The sequence below is a fragment of the Stegostoma tigrinum genome, chromosome 15 (assembly GCF_030684315.1).
Source record: "Stegostoma tigrinum isolate sSteTig4 chromosome 15, sSteTig4.hap1, whole genome shotgun sequence".
In the NCBI taxonomy this organism is placed as follows: Eukaryota; Metazoa; Chordata; class Chondrichthyes; order Orectolobiformes; family Stegostomatidae; genus Stegostoma; species Stegostoma tigrinum.
Genome location: NC_081368.1, coordinates 16,050,557 through 16,068,296, shown reverse-complemented (window position 1 = coordinate 16,068,296; position 17,740 = coordinate 16,050,557). Strand labels below are relative to the sequence as shown.

General features: G+C 38.4%; 1 protein-coding gene across 1 annotated transcript; it reads left to right on the top strand.

Annotated features, from left to right (window-relative positions):
* Positions 1-71: 71 nt before the first annotated feature.
* On the top strand, positions 72-16,434 carry upf3b (UPF3B regulator of nonsense mediated mRNA decay). The gene is made up of 10 exons (XM_048544889.1): positions 72-289; positions 1,477-1,583; positions 4,978-5,084; positions 6,444-6,569; positions 7,582-7,695; positions 10,406-10,449; positions 10,584-10,775; positions 10,863-11,017; positions 13,519-13,831; positions 14,734-16,434. Exons 1-10 carry the CDS (start codon positions 179-181, stop codon positions 14,899-14,901), a joined length of 1,437 nt encoding a protein of 478 aa, XP_048400846.1. The 5' UTR covers positions 72-178; the 3' UTR covers positions 14,902-16,434.
* Positions 16,435-17,740: the final 1,306 nt, after the last annotated feature.

Here is a 17,740-nt window from a genome sequence, read left to right as displayed (position 1 = left end):
GGTCCGTGGTGACCACGCCTCAAAAACCGTTTCCCCCTCCGGCGCGGACCAATCAGAAGAGGGGGCGGAGCTTGAGTGACGTGACAGGGAGCCAAAGGCTAGCCGGCTCAGTTGGAGTTGGCTCTGTCAGCGGGGTAGGCCTGTTTATTTTCGAAGCCGCAGCTTGCCTCCTCAAGGCATGAAGGAAGATAAGGAGAATACCAAACCCAGGGAGAAGAAAGTGGAGGTCAAATATGAGGAAAGGGCAGAGAAACCCGAAAAGAAGGAGAAAAAAGAGGTCTTGACCAAGGTTTGTGAAGCAACAGGCCTCAGCCAGGATACAGTCCAGGAGGCAATGTTTCCACTTAAATAAGACAAAGAACTGCAGCCCTCATCTGAGGGAGGATCACTGGACTCGAAAGATTAACTTTTTTTCTCCACAGATGGTGCCAGACCTGCTGAGTTTCTCCAGAAATTTCTGGTTTTTGGCTCCGCCTAAATGGCTTCCTTCGTAATCCGTGTTCACCATCATGGCTAAAATCTCACTGCTTCAGGTTCTGAGGAAGGGTCACCGGACCTGAAATGTTAACTCTTGTTTTCTCCTCCACAGATGCTGCCAGGCCTGCTGAGCTTTTTCAGCAACTTTGTTTTTGTTCCTGATTTACAGCATCCGCAGTTCTTTTGGTTTTTACCTCACTACTTGAAGCTGTCAGAGTGTTTGTGCAATGCTCCGAGGCAGTTAGCCTATTTTCTGGATAAAAACCGAAAGAACTGCGGATGCTGTAAATCAGGAACAAGAACAGAAGTTGCTGGAAAAGCTCAGCAGGTCTGGCAGCATCTATGAAGAAAAAAAAAATCAGAGTTAGTGTTTCGGGTCTGGTGATCCTTCCTCAGATCTAGGCTGCCCTAGGCTGCTTTCCGGTTTCCCCTCACAATCCGTTTTCTGTACGTAATTTTAATGAATGATTATTCTACCTCTTTGTGAGAAGCACAGTTACTTGTGACGACCACGCTAATCTCGGAGAATTGCATATTGTATGAAAATGAATTTGTGGCTGAGTCATTCCTGGATCTTGTTGCTGCCTCTCAATTACTGATTAGCTCTCCAAATACTTCAGATTTGTCTTAAAACAAAATGCTGTAAGTACTCGAGGTCAAGCTGCATCTGTGGAGAAAAACAGGTTTAACATTTTGCAATGTTTAAATGATCCTGATGCTAAAGTAGCTTCTTTATTGATGAATGTTTTGTCATTAGGATGTTTCTTCCATAATACTTTATTGATTGGGCTCTCATCACAGCAGGGTCGTCACCTTTGTTGCTAAATTGTAGTAATGGGATTGTTTGCTCTTGTTTTTGTAATTTGGATGTTGAGAGCTTAAGTAGCTCACTAGGTACCTAATCTGTGTGATCTGTTTCTCAATTTAAATTGCTTTGACATTTGACTTTTTTTTGGTAAAGAAGTAGCTGATAGATATTGAACTGCGTTTATCCATCAGGTGGTGATCCGTCGTTTGCCTCCAAGTCTAACAAAAGAGCAATTAGAAGAGCAACTTGCCCCTTTGCCTGAGCATGATTATTTCGAGTTTTTCTCTACCAATTCAAGGTAGGTTGTTACTATGACAGAATTTTATCAAATTTCTTTTAAATCACAAGGGCCACATTATCAAGGTGCCTTAAAAGCCAGAGGAGCTGCTATCTATTTTCTTTTTAACTCTTATTTATTATGAGGGCCTAAACCACCTCTGATATTAATCAGATATAGATGCTGTGGTGATATATTCATGGTCATGTCATCTGATGAAATCTTAGAACTGAGAAATGTTAGTTCAATTTGTGCGTATATAGCAAAACAATTTTAAAGTCACATAGATTGTAAGTCTGACGGACCATGGAATAGTTTTCAATATGCGGTCAATAAAGCTGTCAACTCAACTCCAAAGTCAGATCCCAGTTGTCTGTGGCATGTGAAAAGCTTTCAGATTGCTGTCATTTACAACCTATACTTTGTACCGTGCATATAGTTATTTGGGCTTTGCAGTGCACTATATTACGGCCATGTAATAAAGTGCTGCTTCACCAAATCTAACATTTAATGTGGTCCTGAGGGATGTGGATGAGCAAAAGCATAGTTCTCTTCTGGCAGACTGTCTACAGTTTTCACACCAGCTGCACTGGGGCAGTAAACGAAAGCAAACTATTGCATTGCTAGCAGTCTGAAACAAAAGAAGAAATTGCTGGAAATACTTAGACTGAGTAGCATCAGGCAGAAACAGATTAACGTTTCATGTCAAGGAATTTCTTCAGAACTGAAGTTTCTCTATCCAAAGATTCTGCAGTGTTTTGTATTTAATTTCAGTATAGATGCTGTTGTGTGCACTTGCCTCTATGACTACAGGTCTCAGAACCATACAGCAATGTTACAGCAGTTGTAAATAAACACAAATATGTATAATATGTGATTAAATTGATTTATTTTAGAGTTCAGCTTTGCTCAAAGATTAGTATACCACAGTGCTAAGATTCAATAATGTCTCAAGTCAGTCACTGCACCTGTTTCTAACTGAGCATAACCATTGTTTGACTCATGCTGCAGGAAGCATTTCTGTACTGCTTGCTTGCATCAGTGCTTTGATATTAAGTGTAAAGCCTTGGCTACAAACAGCTTGATTTTTGGACAGTGATTTCAGGGCATATAATCTTTAGTAAATTAGTCAAGTGGATTTTTGTTGTAAATCCTTCATGAGTCATTGTGTTTGATCTTTTGGGGAAGTTCCATCTGGTGTTTTGCTTTTGTTTATTGATTTTAAACTACTGTATCAACAGTAATTTCAAAAATACATTTCAACCTTTTGAGTTAAATGCAAAAGTTTTATTTGAGTTTTTGTCTAGTATTCAGGCACTGGTTCAAATTCTGAACAAAATAAACGTGTAGCCTACAAAAGGGGGCAGGACCAAGTTGAAGAAAGATGTAGAAATTCCAAGGGCAAAGTTAGAGGCAACGGAACATTAAGTGATGAGGGTGAGGACAAGTAAAATGAGACAGGAAGAAGCAGAGAGTTTACAATAGTAATTGTAAGTTAGCGAGTAAGTTCCATGCAAGGAATCTATAATAGCACAAGCTAAACAGACATGCCAGGGAATTCCTGGAGGCCTGGCATTCCAATCGGAACTCCATCAACAAACACATTGAACTGGACCAGATATGCAAACCACTGAAATATGGAATCGGAAGTGATGCCAACCACCCCAGCAAACCGAGGCGTATGAATAACAAGCGAGATGGAACACCACTGCTTCACCGGAGGCGAACTACAATGTTACCTATCAGGGTGACAAAACATCTGCAATCAAACACAACGACTTGATGAGCAGGTCTACAACCTCATCCACAACCAGAGCTACAAATTTTCTCAAAAACTTTGAATTCCGTTATAAAATTGAAATGACATACTTCAGTCTCAAACAAGAATCTTGTTCTTAAACAAAGCAATTTACATGGATTTGAGAAGAGAGCTGGGTAAGGTTGACTGGGTCAATAAGCAATAAGATATAGTGATATATAAATAGTGGGCACCAAAGAAACAATTCAAAATATTAAACAAAAATACATTCAGTTGAAAAACTCAGCAATAAAAATGATCCAAATTATTGAGGAAATTAAGGATAGTATTAGAGTTTGTATTTTTTTGGAAAGAGATTTATAAAGCTGCTAAATGTTGCAGGAGGTAAAACCAGCAGAAGCCTATGTTGAAAACCATACCAACAAAATGTTGATCAAACATATATATATATAACTTTTTTTTTAAAGTAACCAAGTAGACATTAGAAATTATTATAGGGAGTGAGGAAATGGCAGAAACATTAAACAGCTATTTTGTCCATTTTCACGAGGTCACAAGACCTATGCAGCACTTGTCTACTTACAGCAATGAGTGAGGGAATTAAAATCTCCAGATAAAGTATTGGTGAATTTGGGAGACTAAAATTTGATAATTCCCAAGATCTATCGTGATGAGAGAGGTCATCATAATGAGAGAGCTGCGGCGATGGTAGATGCATTGGCAATGATTTTACAAAAATTCTGGAACTGTCTCAGCAAATTGGAAATTAGCAAATGTGACACTGCTATTCAAGAAGGGAGCAAGAGAGAAAGACAGAAACTACAGGGCAATTAGCCTTATATTGGTCATCAGGGTAGTGCTGGATAGTAAGATTAAATAAGCTTTAACAATGCACTTTGAAAATCGTAGAAAGATCAAAGTCAGTGTAGCCTTACAAAAGTGAAATTGTGTTTGATAAATTTATTAAAGTTTTCTTTGGGCAAAATAGACAAGTTATTTGGTCTCCTTTTTTATTTGAAGGATTAGTTTGCATCGGAGAGAACACAGTGAAGGTTCACTGGTTTGTCCCTGGGATGAGAGGGTTAAATTGTTTTAAGCTACGTTAAGAGGCTAATAGTCTCTGGGGTTTAGGAGAATGAGATGTTGTCACATTGAAACATAAAAGATTCTGAGGGAGTTTGACAAGGTGAACACTAATAGATTTTTTTTCTGTTGATCAGGAAACCAGAACAAGAAGTGTTTTGCAATAAGGAGTCAATTGTGTTTGACTCGGATGAGGTGAAATGAATTCACCAAAAAAAGTGAATCTCTTTAGAAGTATTATCCCAGAGGATTGTGGATGTTCTTTCATTGATTAATGCTTAATGCTTTTTCAGTCTGATTTGTGGCCTTTCAGGAAATCGAAGGAATGGCCAGGGACGTGGAGTTGAAACCAAAGAGATCAGTTGTAATTGTACTGACTAGTGGTGCAAACCCAATAGGATATGTGACTCACTGCAGCTCATGTGTTTTGTGTAAATTCTGATCAGAACCTAATGAGAGAAACTTCGTGATTGTATATGTTGCTGCAAATTTTATGTGGTGTTCCCACAATAATGTCTCATATTTACGTCTTCAATTTAATTCAAGCCTAAAATCTAAATTATTTTTCCATAGTTTGTTTCCGCACATCTTTTCAAGAGCGTACATCAACTTTAAAAATCAAGATGACATTGTCCTCTTCAGGGATCAGTTTGATGGCTATGTTTTCATTGATAGCAAAGGTAAGGCAGTTTTGACTCTGCATGTTAGTGTATACCAACACTGTCTTGTTTTCTACATTTTGACATCTCATAAATCCTTTGCCTTCGAAAATGCATTGTTAGGAATCGTGTGCGTTTGTCTATTCTAAGTATTGCCTTTCATATTAATAGAAGATCGCTTTTAACAACACTGGTGTATTGGAAATGTGGTAAAAAGCTAAATTAAAGATTATTCTCAGAAACTTCACATTTGGCTCAGAAACATCATTTGATTTTCTCATTACTAAATGAACTTGTCTTATGTAAATCAAATAATACAGACAGAGAGAAAATAGTGAATGATTTCCTTTTAATACTTAAGGAAATATTGCTGAGATTTTCGCTTTAGTGTAATCTATTAGTGAGTACTGCTATGATCAGACATAATGTGCTTTTAAAGCATGCTGTTACAATGGAGGGTTTCTTTTTGCTTTCGAGAATCCACATATCTTTTATTTTAAAAAAAACTTTATTTCAGTTGTGAATAACATGTTTAAAGAAATATCAAAAACTGTTTTTCCTTTATAAATGCTGATCAACTTTAAAAGTTGTTTTTACTTTACTTTCATTAGTAAATGTGACATTCAGAGAATGGAGTTACAACCAAATAAACACCTATCCCGACAGACTCACAGTTGATTTAATGTTTAGAAGGATTCCCTAAAGTGACTCAACACCACAAAGGAATTTTTTTCCTGTTTGCAGTCTGTAAGTACCCACAGCATATTTGAAAGGAATTTGGTTCCTCTGGTACAGATATGCAGTGACCATTATTTCATTCTATTAAAACAGTACCAAGCAGGTACACAAGTTTTTCCCTTTACATCTGTTTACCAGTTAAAATGACTGCACCACTCGCAGGAATCAAAATATATATTTTTATAGGCTGCTTTTGTTTTGGTTTTTCGGGGCTATCTCTTCATCCTGTCTACTTAATTTACAAAGGACATGGTCGTGTAGTTTGCTTTGGACCTGGCAGCTTTGGTCACCACCACTTCGCTGAATAGTGAACAATCGGCCTCTGCTTGGCAAACAACTTATTGCAGATTCTGACCATCCTAAGAATGGGGTGACTTCTTTCTCATTATTCCTGTGATTATGATTGAATTTTGCCATGTTATTTCTTGGCATATAAAGATGGATCCACGCAGCATCTCCATGTATTTTGAAAATCGACAGATCCATTAAGCAGGTTAAGTGAAAAGCATTAACATTTTTAGTTGTTTGTTTGAGGACTTATGACAACAATAGATGTCTGTCCAGCAAATTGTTTCTTCATTCTTAATAATTAAAACCCCCTTGTATTTGTTTCCGCATTCTTTTCATCCTAACACCCAATAGGGCAGGAGTACCCTGCTATTGTAGAGTTTGCACCTTTTCAGAAAATTCCAAAAAAGAAGAGCAAGAAGAAAGATACAAAAGTGGGCACTGTTGAAGATGGTATGGATCCTTTACATTTTAGTGATGGTATGGAGTTTTTTTTAACAACATAAACATTTGTTGTACACTGTTCTGTTGTATTCCATTTTGTTTCTGCTTTCATTTTCATCTAGATGGGTAGGATGTGAACTGTTCTTCAAGTTCTCCCAGGAGAAGCCAGTTGCTGGAATTCTGGCCTCTATATCATTACTGCAGTGTGCCATTAAATTTACTGTGCTGAAAGTTGTTAAAGCTTATTGCTTACTACATTGTACCAGTTACTTGGTGGATGCAGTGGGCATATTTTTGAAGTTGTCAACATTTTCTTTCAATATGCTGTGGCTCAGTGACCGTTCTCCTCTGAAAGGCATGAGTTAATCGTGAGAATTGCAAAACTATTCACCTGTGGTGGGGGGGATGTTAAAAGCTGCAGCAAACTTGTCCTTTTTCCAGGCAAAAGAAAAATTGCTGCAGTCTTACCAGACCATAGTGCTGCGCTCTCTTATTAGAGAACTGGTGGTGTTAATCTCGGGATCACCATGCATCAGGCGAAGAGGGAAAAGTGCTTCTAGTAGTTGAGTAGTTTTGCTGCATAAATCTGTTCAAGTAAATAAATCGGATATATTTGAATGTGATTTTTATTATAATACTCTCTTTTAAGAACATTTTACTTTGTTTGTTTTAAAGTGTAATAATAGTAATTAAATGAATGCCGAGGTTGAATGGTGCAGCCACGAGGTGTAAGATCCTTTGGGATGCAAGTTCGATCATTGTTATTCAATCTTACAGTTTTGGATGGGTGTAGAAGGGACATGACTTGCTATTCCTTAGAAATATGAAGTTGGAGTAGAGTTTCTGAACCACACGAGTGTTCTGTTGTTTGGGCAATAGAAATTTATGCCACCAGTTCTGGAAAAGAAAATGCGAGGGTTATGTTTCTTTAGCCCCAGGAAAGCAACAGAGTAACTGGATATAAGCCTTGAATTTTCTTTGAATCTTGGTTATGTTTATTTTAGAGTAGGTCAATTTTTTTTAAAACTGTCTTTGTGTTCTTTATTAGATCCTGAATACAAAAAGTTTTTGGAGAGTTATAATAATGCAGATGATGAAAAAAATTCAAACAATCCTGAAACACTTCTGGAAGAAATTGAAGCTAAAACTAAAGAGTTAGCAGGTAAGTTGATCTGTTTTAACAAGTTGAATTGCTCTGAGTTAATGTCTGTTTTTGTTACAGGCAAAAATGAAAATTGCAGGATTTGATCTAGTAAATTGAGTTTATTTACTAACTGTATGCTCTTTAATCTTGATGTATCAGCCATTTACTGTCGTCCTATTTAGCTGCATTTGGTGAATAACCAACTATGCCCTGACATTTTGAGTACTCATTCAGATGCTTCTTAGATGTTGTGAGAATATCTGACTTCACCACCCTCTAGGGCAACACACATTCTATATAATCTACCACCCTCCTGGGTTAAAAAAAAATTCTTTCTCCTACCTTCTCTAAACCACTTGCACCTCACTTTTAAACATAAGCCCTCTTTTAGACGCAGCTGCCATGGAGACGAGATTCTTGTGATCTGCTTTGTCGGTTCCTCTCATAATTTTGTATCCTGTGATTAGATGTGTCCTCAGCCTTTTCTGCTCCAAGGAAAACAATCCCAGCCTATCCAGTCTCGCCTCATAACTGAAATTTTTGGTCCCAGGCAATATCTTGTATAATCTTCTCCCCGACCTCTCCAATGCAGTCGTGTCCTTCTACAATGTGGTAACCTGAACTGCACACAGTATTCTATCTGTGGCCTAACCAGTGTTTTGTTGGAGGTGGTTATTGCCTGGCTCTTGTAAGTGTTACTTGTGACTTGTCATCCCAAGCCTGGATATTGTCCAGGTCTTGCTACATGTGGACATGGGCTGCTTCAGTGTCTGAGGAGTCACAAACTGTGAATAATCAGTGAACATTCCAGTTTCCAACCTTCTGATGGAGGCAAGGTCATTTGAAGCAGCTGAAACTGACAGGGCTTAGGATGATACCCTAAGGAGCACCTGCAGAGATGTCCTGGAGATAAGATGATTGACCTCCAACAACTACAGTCATTTATTTTTTATGCAAGGTAGAAACCAGTCAGTGGAAAATCCAATTTGTCTCACCACCTCCCCACTGTACTGCCCCATTACCACTTTTTATTAGGGCTCCATTTAGTCAAATACAGCCTTGACATTACAAGTAGTTGCTCACGCGTCTTGCCTTTGAAATTCAGCTTTTGTCCATGTTTGGAGTAAATGTAATGAGGTTAGAAGTTGAGTGGCCCTGGAAAAACCCCAGCTGAGTATTAAAACCAGCTGTTGCCTCTCAAATATCATGAGCTGGCACTGTTGGCAACCCCTTGCATGATTTTGTTGGTGAGTAGTAATAATTGCCTGACTTGGGTTTGTAGTTTTTTTTTTCTGTTGGCAAGATATACCTGGGGCAATTTTTTCCATATTGTCAAACGAAATAAATCAAATTGGCTGAAGACTGATGTGTATGATGCTGGGAGCCTCCAGAATGATGTCAAAATGAAGATAGATAGTTGCAAATACGTCAGACTTGCCTTCTGCATTGGTGTACTGAGCTCTCCCATCATAGATTTTTGCAGCCTCCTCCTATTGTCATTTAATTGTCTGCTGCCATTCATGACTGGATGTGGCAATGCCACAGAGGTTGGGTCTGCTCTGTTGGCTGTAGGCATATCTCACCCTGTCAAATGCATGTTGCTGATGTTGTTTGGCACACAAGTAATCGTGTGTAGCTTCATTTTCTAGATGTGCCTTGTGCTGCTTCTGGTATGCCCTCCTAAACTTTTTCATTGAACCAAGTGTGATCTCTTGACTTTATGGTAATGATAAACTGGGGAAATATGTAATGCGGTTGAATATTATGGGTGAGTAAGTTCTGGTGCTGATGGCATAGTGACTTGTGGATGCTTAGTTTTGAGTTGCTAGATCTGCTCAATATCTATCCCATTTAGCATGATAGAGGATGGCCTCAATGTAAAGTCTGGACTTTGTCTCCACAAGGACAGTGCAGCTTTACTCCTGTCATGGGCATATTGATGAGGATGTAGTCAAGTAGGGTTTTCCTTCTAGTTGGTTCACTCACTCAGTTGAATAGTTATGTCCTTTAGAACTTGACCAGCTCAATTAGTAGCAGTGTAACCAAGCTATCTCTGTGATGGAAAATGGAGTTCACAGCAGTCCATTCTGTGCCCTTACCACCCTAACCTAGCTCATTTTTGCACTAATACTTTCAAATTATGATGCATTGGACCTGTAATATGAATATAGCAGAAATAACTATAACACATGTTCTGTTCACACAAATTGACTGTAAGTGATTGATAAATAGTGAATGCTATTTTATCGAGGATTGGGTCTGGGTGGGATGCATTGAGGGTCACAGTGGACTTGTTGGACCGAAGGGCCTGTTTCTGCACTGAAGGGATTCTGTGATCTATGAGAAAATGACGTTTCTATTGTATATATAGCGATTTCCCTATAACACTAATTTTCTATAGCGCGAGGTCATGCAAGAATGCAACTATCATGTTATAGGAGAACTACCTGTAGTCATTTGTCCCAAATTCTGCATTCATACAACATATACATACAACACAGAAAAGAGTCATGTGGACCAACTAGTCCGTGCTATTAGACAACACTCACTGCTTCCACCCTTTCTCATTTTCACTTGCAGCTTAACCTTCTATTCCCTTCTCTCTCCATAGTTCATAAACTTCCCCTTTCATGTATCTATACTATTTGTCTCTCCCTGTTGTTACACATTCATATCACTCTCTGCATGCATGCAGATAGATGAAATAATAGTATTTTTCTATTAACAGCTAAGAAAACCACACCCCTTTTGGACTATGTGAAAAATAAACAGGTAATGGTTTTCTTGTTTTTGACTTTTATTTTATGAAGCTTATATATGGGGAGGCAATTTTGTTTATTCAAATTGTCATTAGTTATTTCCTGTTCTTTAAATTACTTTTTTCTCCTACCCTGTCCCTACACCAGAGAATAAGAGAGGAAAAAAGAGAAGAAAGGAGAAGAAGAGAGTTGGAAAAGAGGCGACTCCGTGAAGAAGAAAAGAGAAAGTGGAGGGAGGATGAAAGACGGAAAAGGAGAGAAGCGGAGAAGCAAAAGAAGATTTTAGAAAAAGGATTTGAAAAAGACAAGGACAGATCAAAGGATGAGCCAAAGATAAAAGTACCCTACATTATGTTAAGTATTCTAGCAAATTAATTAATTTAAAATTACTGTGTGCCTAACAGCAAACATCATTTATATTTGTAGCTTCTGAAGAAGACAGATAAAGGGGATGACTCTAGTTTAGAAAAGCCAAGGGAGAAAGTGAAGAAACTGGAGAGAGAGAGAGCTAAAGAGGACAGACCATTCACTGGACAGGGTAAACGCCTGGAGAGCTCCATCAAGGAAGATAAAGGAAAGAAGTGAGTGAGACTAAATTAAACCACATATATGGTCTTTGGTCCTATGTGGTCGATGTGTACTTTGACCCATTCTGCTGACTTTGATACGGAATTGGTGTTGTGGTTTGCATGGACATTTAAGTTAAGGAGGAACTTGACAACGTTGCAAATTCTAAGGAAGTGTGCATCCCAAATGCTTACTGTTATGACCCGGGCACTTGAACTAGTTTTTTTTTCCTCCATAAGAGCTCAGAATTGCTGTGCTGTCAACCCTGGCCAAACTTCTGTCAGTATTTTTCTTTGAGAATACCTTGAGTCATTTCCTAGGTGATCTTTTGACAATGTCTTTTTTTTTCCCAAAGCAATTTCCCAAGTATTAGCCTAGATTAAACACACTTGTGTCCAGCAACAATTCCCAGAAAGGTGGCAGCATTTGTGAACTGATCATTTGGGATTGGCACGTATAGCAGGTCTTGTACATGTTTTCTTCCTTCTCTTTTCCTGTGTAAACTATTTTATTGTTGGAATTTATGGAAACAGATCTCTATCTTTCCACTCTGCCTGGCTATTATGATGCATTGCAGAGTGGCATCTGAAATTTTAGTCTTGATGGTTCCCTGAACCATCTGTGGTGAGACAACTATTTGTGATAGTTGAAGAATGCCAAATGTTTTATTACATTCCAGACCTTTATCTGGATCAACAAAGTACGATTTCAAGTAGATTTTGAACTGCAAATGAATAAACATGAATACATGTTGCTACCTTTTTGGACAGCAGGATCTCCCAAAGCAGTTTACAGCCAATTGGATACATTTTGAGGTTAAGTTGTAATGTAAGAGGTTAGGTAGTCAATTAATGCACAGGAAGGTCCATTACACAAATATTCATGTAAGCTGTTTCACTGATATTGATCTGAGGAATAAATATTTATCAGGACACCAGGCCAAACTCCCCAACTCTTATTCTCAGTACTTTTATTTGATCTTTTACATCTACTGAAGAGTGCAAATGAGACATCAGTTTGAATCTGAATAATGGCAGTTTTGACAGTACAGCTCTGCCTTTGTTGTACTCAGTGTGATTTTTGGAGTGACACTTTAATCCACTGCCTTTTGACTTGGAGATGAGTGTATTAACATTTTTTCCTTCACCAAAGCAAAAGCTGTTGTTGCACTTTCAAGTTGCTTAAAATGAACTATGTTGACTTAGTAATCCAAATTGCTGTCTTTTAAAGGGAACAGGTGGGAATTAACTTGTGCAACGTTATTAGTACTGCCATTCATCTGGCTTAGAGCTATTACTGTTTGCACCAGTTTTCTTTAACTAAATTAATTTAAGTAATAACTAAACTACTTAAACTAAGTACATTATAAGTTATGGAGTTATAGAGTAATACAGCGTGAAAACAGACCCTTCGATCCAACTTGTCCATGCCCAATCTGCCTGTCCCACTTGCCAGAATTTGGCCCATATCTCTCTTAAACCCCTCCTTTCCATATACCCATCCTGATGCCTTTTTAAATGTTGTAACTGTAACTGCCTCCACCACTCCCTACAAATATGCTGCTAAAAGCACACCGCTGTCTGTGAAGACATTAACCCTCGGGCCCTTTTTTTTAAATCTTTCCCCTCTCAACTTAATCCTCTCCCTCAAGTTTTGGACTGTCCCACCCGAGGGGAAAAAGACCTTGGCTTTTCACCCTATTCATGCCCCTCATGATTTTATAAACCCTCTATAAGGTCACTCTTCACCCTCTGATGTTCCAGGGAAGAAAGCCCCAGTCTGTTCAGCCTCTCCCTATAACTCAAACTCTCCAATCCTGGCAACATCATTGTAAATCATTTCTGCACCCTCTGAAGTTTGACAACATGTTTCTTAGGAAGGGCGACTTGAATTGGATGCAGTATTCTAAATGTGGCCTCAACAACATCGTGTACAGCTGCAACATGACATCCTAACTCCTATACTCAATGTATTGACTAAGTTGTGAAATTGAATTCAATAAAACTGTTAATTTATTGGTTGACATCAGGAAAAGATGAAGGGCAACTGCCAGAATGTGGCAAAAATCCAAGTAATTTACCAAAATCTTCCACAAAAACATATTTATCCAATGTGCCTACCTGTGTCATGGGACTTGTTTGACTACAGTTCATGACTTTATTATTCCTGAAAATAACCACATTTTTGTCAAGGGTTTTTTTTTCTTGCCAACTACTCTCTCCACTTGCAGTATTTTATATTTTATTCACAAATGGTATAATGGTATTCTTGTGAATGACATGATGACTGAGTACATAATAAAAACCTTCAATAAAATGTCTTATTTTCAGCCACACTTATTTGACTCTTGATGCATTTTAGAAAGCTACTCAGTTTTAAAACCTTGATTTAAGGTGCACCATCCCCTCAATGCAATAAGTGATGGTCACTAAAAGCATATTTGGCAGCATCCAGTTTGTCCCAAAATAAATTTTTATTTTGAACATGGGGCTTTTTGGTTTGTTTGTTTGTTTAGGCATGACAGAGTTGAAGATGATGGTGGAAGAGACTACCGAGATAAAGAAGATCGGGAACGTGAGCGAAGACTAAAGGAGAAGGAGCGTCAGAAACGGCAGGATGAAGAACGGTGGAAGCCAAGGGAGCGATGTGAGGCAGACAAACCTTTTAGAAAGAAAGATGAAGAGATTAAGAAGGAAAAGGATCAAACAAATGAGAAGACCAGGAAGAAGGAAAGCTTAGAAGCTGTATCAAGTTATGACAGGTTGGAGAAAGGAAAAGAAGAGAAGAAGGAGGACGGTACAGCAAAGAAGGAACGAATCCGAAACAAGGTACAAGAACGTTTCATCTAGTCTTATAATAGAACAAGGGGTATTAATGTATCAACACTACCTTCTACTGCTATTCAAAACATGTTTGCAAATGTAACAAAATACTCAGCCATCAGCCCTCTTGGTAGTGCAGCTCCATCTGAGTCATTTCATCACATCATAACACAAATTTTGTTTATTTGCTTATAGGTATTCTCTTCATTGTTGTACATAGCAATCATAGAAATAAAATTTAGCAAATAAATGGACTTAAATTAATTAAAATTGCTAATTAATTACATGAAAACCTGCTCCTAACAATGTGGTAAAAGTAAATCTTCAATACAATCTCAGCAGCTTGTCTGTATAAGCATTCCTGTTAAAATATTTGAGTAATTTGTCAGTTTTAATAATGCTAAGTTTTTATCAGAGTCCTATAGTATTGGAACCAAGCAGTGTGATATACATTTTATTTATTTAAAAATTAAGAAATGCCTTCAAAGATTTGCCACGAAACCTCTGAGTCTATCCAGCATAGTTGTTCCACTTTCAACTATTGAAGATTGACGTTTTGACAGCATTACTCTGAAACGAACATACAAATTGTGCAGAGATAATGGGAACTGCAGATGCTGGAGAATTCCAAGATAATAAAATGTGAGGCTGGATGAACACAGCAGGCCAAGCAGCATCTCAGGAGTACAAAAGCTGACGTTTCGGGCCTAGACCCTTCATCAGATTGTGCGTTTTGTTTTTAGAATTGTATTGCATTATCTCTGATGTCCTTAATAAAGAAAATGCATTTTTTCATATGGAAATGTGATAACATCTAATCCACCTTTCAGAAGTGTGTTTTGAGTTGGTGGATATTGCGTTATTGAGTTTGAGGGTTTTGAGTTAATTTTTTTTTTAATGTTTTACAGGACCGTCCAACTATGCAGCTGTACCAGCCAGGAGCACGGAGTCGTAGCCGATTAATGACCTGTGCAAAGTCTAATGACAGCAACATAAAGTCACCAGAAGCAAGCGAGGAGAAAAAGGAGGAATTTGAGGCTTCCAGGAATTTTGCAGAAAAGGAAAGTGAAGAATGAAAAGGCTGCTGCTAGTTCAAGGGTTGAGCAGTCACAGCACACTAACCAAGTGCGGGGAAGTCCAAAAGTGTGCTTATTGGAGAGGAGTTCAGAGAACAAGGCTGGTGTGGATTTCTTGTCAGATAAAATGTTTGAAACTGGTAATTACCCTATTTTAAGAATAGAGGTCTTGTTTTGCCATCATGATTGTGATCAGGCACGAAAACGCAAGAGCATTGATTGCAGTTGGAAGTTAACTGGGATGTAAATTAGACATTGCGCTTGCTAGACAGGTGGTAATGACTCTGAAAATATACTAGTCAACAGCTTTTGATATGATATTAATGATACACCCCATCATTTGCTTCAGCAGGCAGATGGCAAATAAAGGAAATGCTCTGTCAGCTACAGCAGAATTATACCAACAAATGCTAATAACATACCTAGGTCATAAGTTAAAACAAGCTTGGAGCACCATTTACTGATTATAGCATGGGAGACCAAATTCTTAGGGGCCTTATCGACCTTTTCATTTGCAGAATGAATGTAAAGACCTGGGGGATGGGGTGTGGAGGCAACAGGCAAAGTAGCATTTATTTTTTCACACTTGTCATACGTGCTGCATTCTAGGGTTAGACTTGTCCAAGTTTCAGTCGCAATTTGTATTGCAAGGACTGTGTTGAGGTGATGTAATTCTTAGTTCCATTCTGCTACTTTTTAGAAATCTAGTTACTAAGTTAGTGATATCTGTGGGAAAAGCTTGGAAGATTCTAACTTTGTTCATTTCCTGTGCCAATCCAGTTCTTTTTAAATTGTATCCCACCGTCCAGCTATGTATACTGTACATATGAGAACTAACTGGAAAATAGTTGGAAATTATTTGTGCATCATCAAAAATTTGCTTTCGATGTACCTCTGTTTCATTCATGGCACTACGCATTACCTTTGGCAATCTGGCAGCATCATTGCCTGGCCATCCAGCAGAGGGTGCTGATAGCACACAAACCTGGAGTTTTTAATTATAGCCGTTTAACCTTGTGGAAACCTGTTTGGATGGATAGGTGTGTGCACTTTTTATTAAACAAAGGTACTGAAATGGTCCAATTCTGGAGTAGAAAATTCATTGAGGTGGGTTGTTGCAGTGATTTTCTTGGGAATAGGGAGAAAGGAAATCTGTTCAGTAGTCAGTTTTATTTTGAAGATTCTACTTGTGATGAGTTAACTAGTTCTGGATCATGTATGATTAAAATGAGCAGGCACATATTGAGCCTGTTTCTTAATTCCTGGTTTGTTACATTGCTGGATTTCTTTCTTTTTTTAAAGACATTTGCTGGACATTGCACGAGAGCTTATAATAATCAAAAAGAAACTAAACTCAAAACAGTGAACACTGTTGGTTTTAGTTTTTGCACAACATCAGAAAGCTTAACAAGTTGGTGGTACATTCCAATTGTATAGTTGTTGAAACAATTCTTTCAGAGCTCTGCTTTTGCTTTATTTTCATGTTTTCAACAGCATTGAACACTTGCAATCAATAAATAACCAATAGCAAAATGTGTGCAGTTCTGTTTTATCCAGAAATTGACTTTTGACATTATCCTTTATTAACAGAGTGTATTTCTAGATATCAGAACCTTACACTTTAAAAAGGCCTTGCGGTTCATTGGGCTAATGCAAAAATTAAAAGAAATTCTAGGTAAATCTTCAAGTCCAGAGCCAATTGTTTTTTTAAAATTCCTGTGGAATCTAAATCCATAATGCAGATCTTAATTTTCTTGGGAGGAGTGGGGAGAGAGAAGAATTAGGGAGACTCCCACACACCCCACCCCAAAGCTTTGGTCACTGTAAATCTGTGGATTTTTGAGGTACCATCGTTTTACCAGAGGAAATGGCTTCTCTGTATCTGCTGTCTAAAACACTTGGTAAGCCAAATGTGTTATCATCAGTGATAGATATTTATGATCTGAACGAACCTAAAAACAATTTGGCTCTCAAAGGTGATGGCTATGAAGCCAACAGCAATGTCTTCTATAACGACAAAAAGATCGCCTCTCCACACCATTTGCTCCAAGGAAGGAACACCCTTAAACTCTTTCTCATGTGCTCATGCTCTCCCCTCCCCATACATGTACCCCCATGAACCCAGATTGAACTGAAAGGTCCAATACCCATCTCTGGAGTGTTTCTTTGTCTAAAACCCATTATTGAACTCCCAAACTCTACCAACTCGGGTTGCAAGCACGGAAACTCCTGCTGCACTTCTTCACAAAGTAAAGCTATGTGCAAGATCTCTGCTGTTGTGCCCCTTTGCAAGCAAAGTAAGTTTACCTGTTAAAAGCTCATCTTTCTGTAGGTAAGGTCACCGTTCAAACTGGGAGAAGAGCAGTGCTAGTTCCACCTGGTTGAATTTGAACAGTGTGTTTAGTAGGCTTGGGAACAATGTGAAGGATAACTTCACTCTAGTTTGTTAACCAGAATGTAAATAGGAATTTCCATTGGAGATGTGCACAGGAAAGATAAAGGAAACCTATATTGCAGGGGTTGACAATATGTTGATTGCAAAGAGCTTACTTTCTGTCAATGATTAGCTTGCACTAAAGTTGGAAAATAACCAATAAATTACAGAATTAGTCATATTAACTCCCTGCCACGTAACAGTTAACTAGTTTTCCAAAACTGGCCAGCATCGAAAGGTGGGCAGTAAGACGGATAGTCAGGCAGGAAGAAGAAGCCAAATAGTGAAGGAAGAGTGGAATCACTGCTGACACCAACAGCTGGAGAGGCTGCTGGGGGAAGCCAAGTCCAGAGAGTCTGAAGGTGTTTCTGAGTGACCCAGAGAGCAGGTGCTGAGCTATTGAGT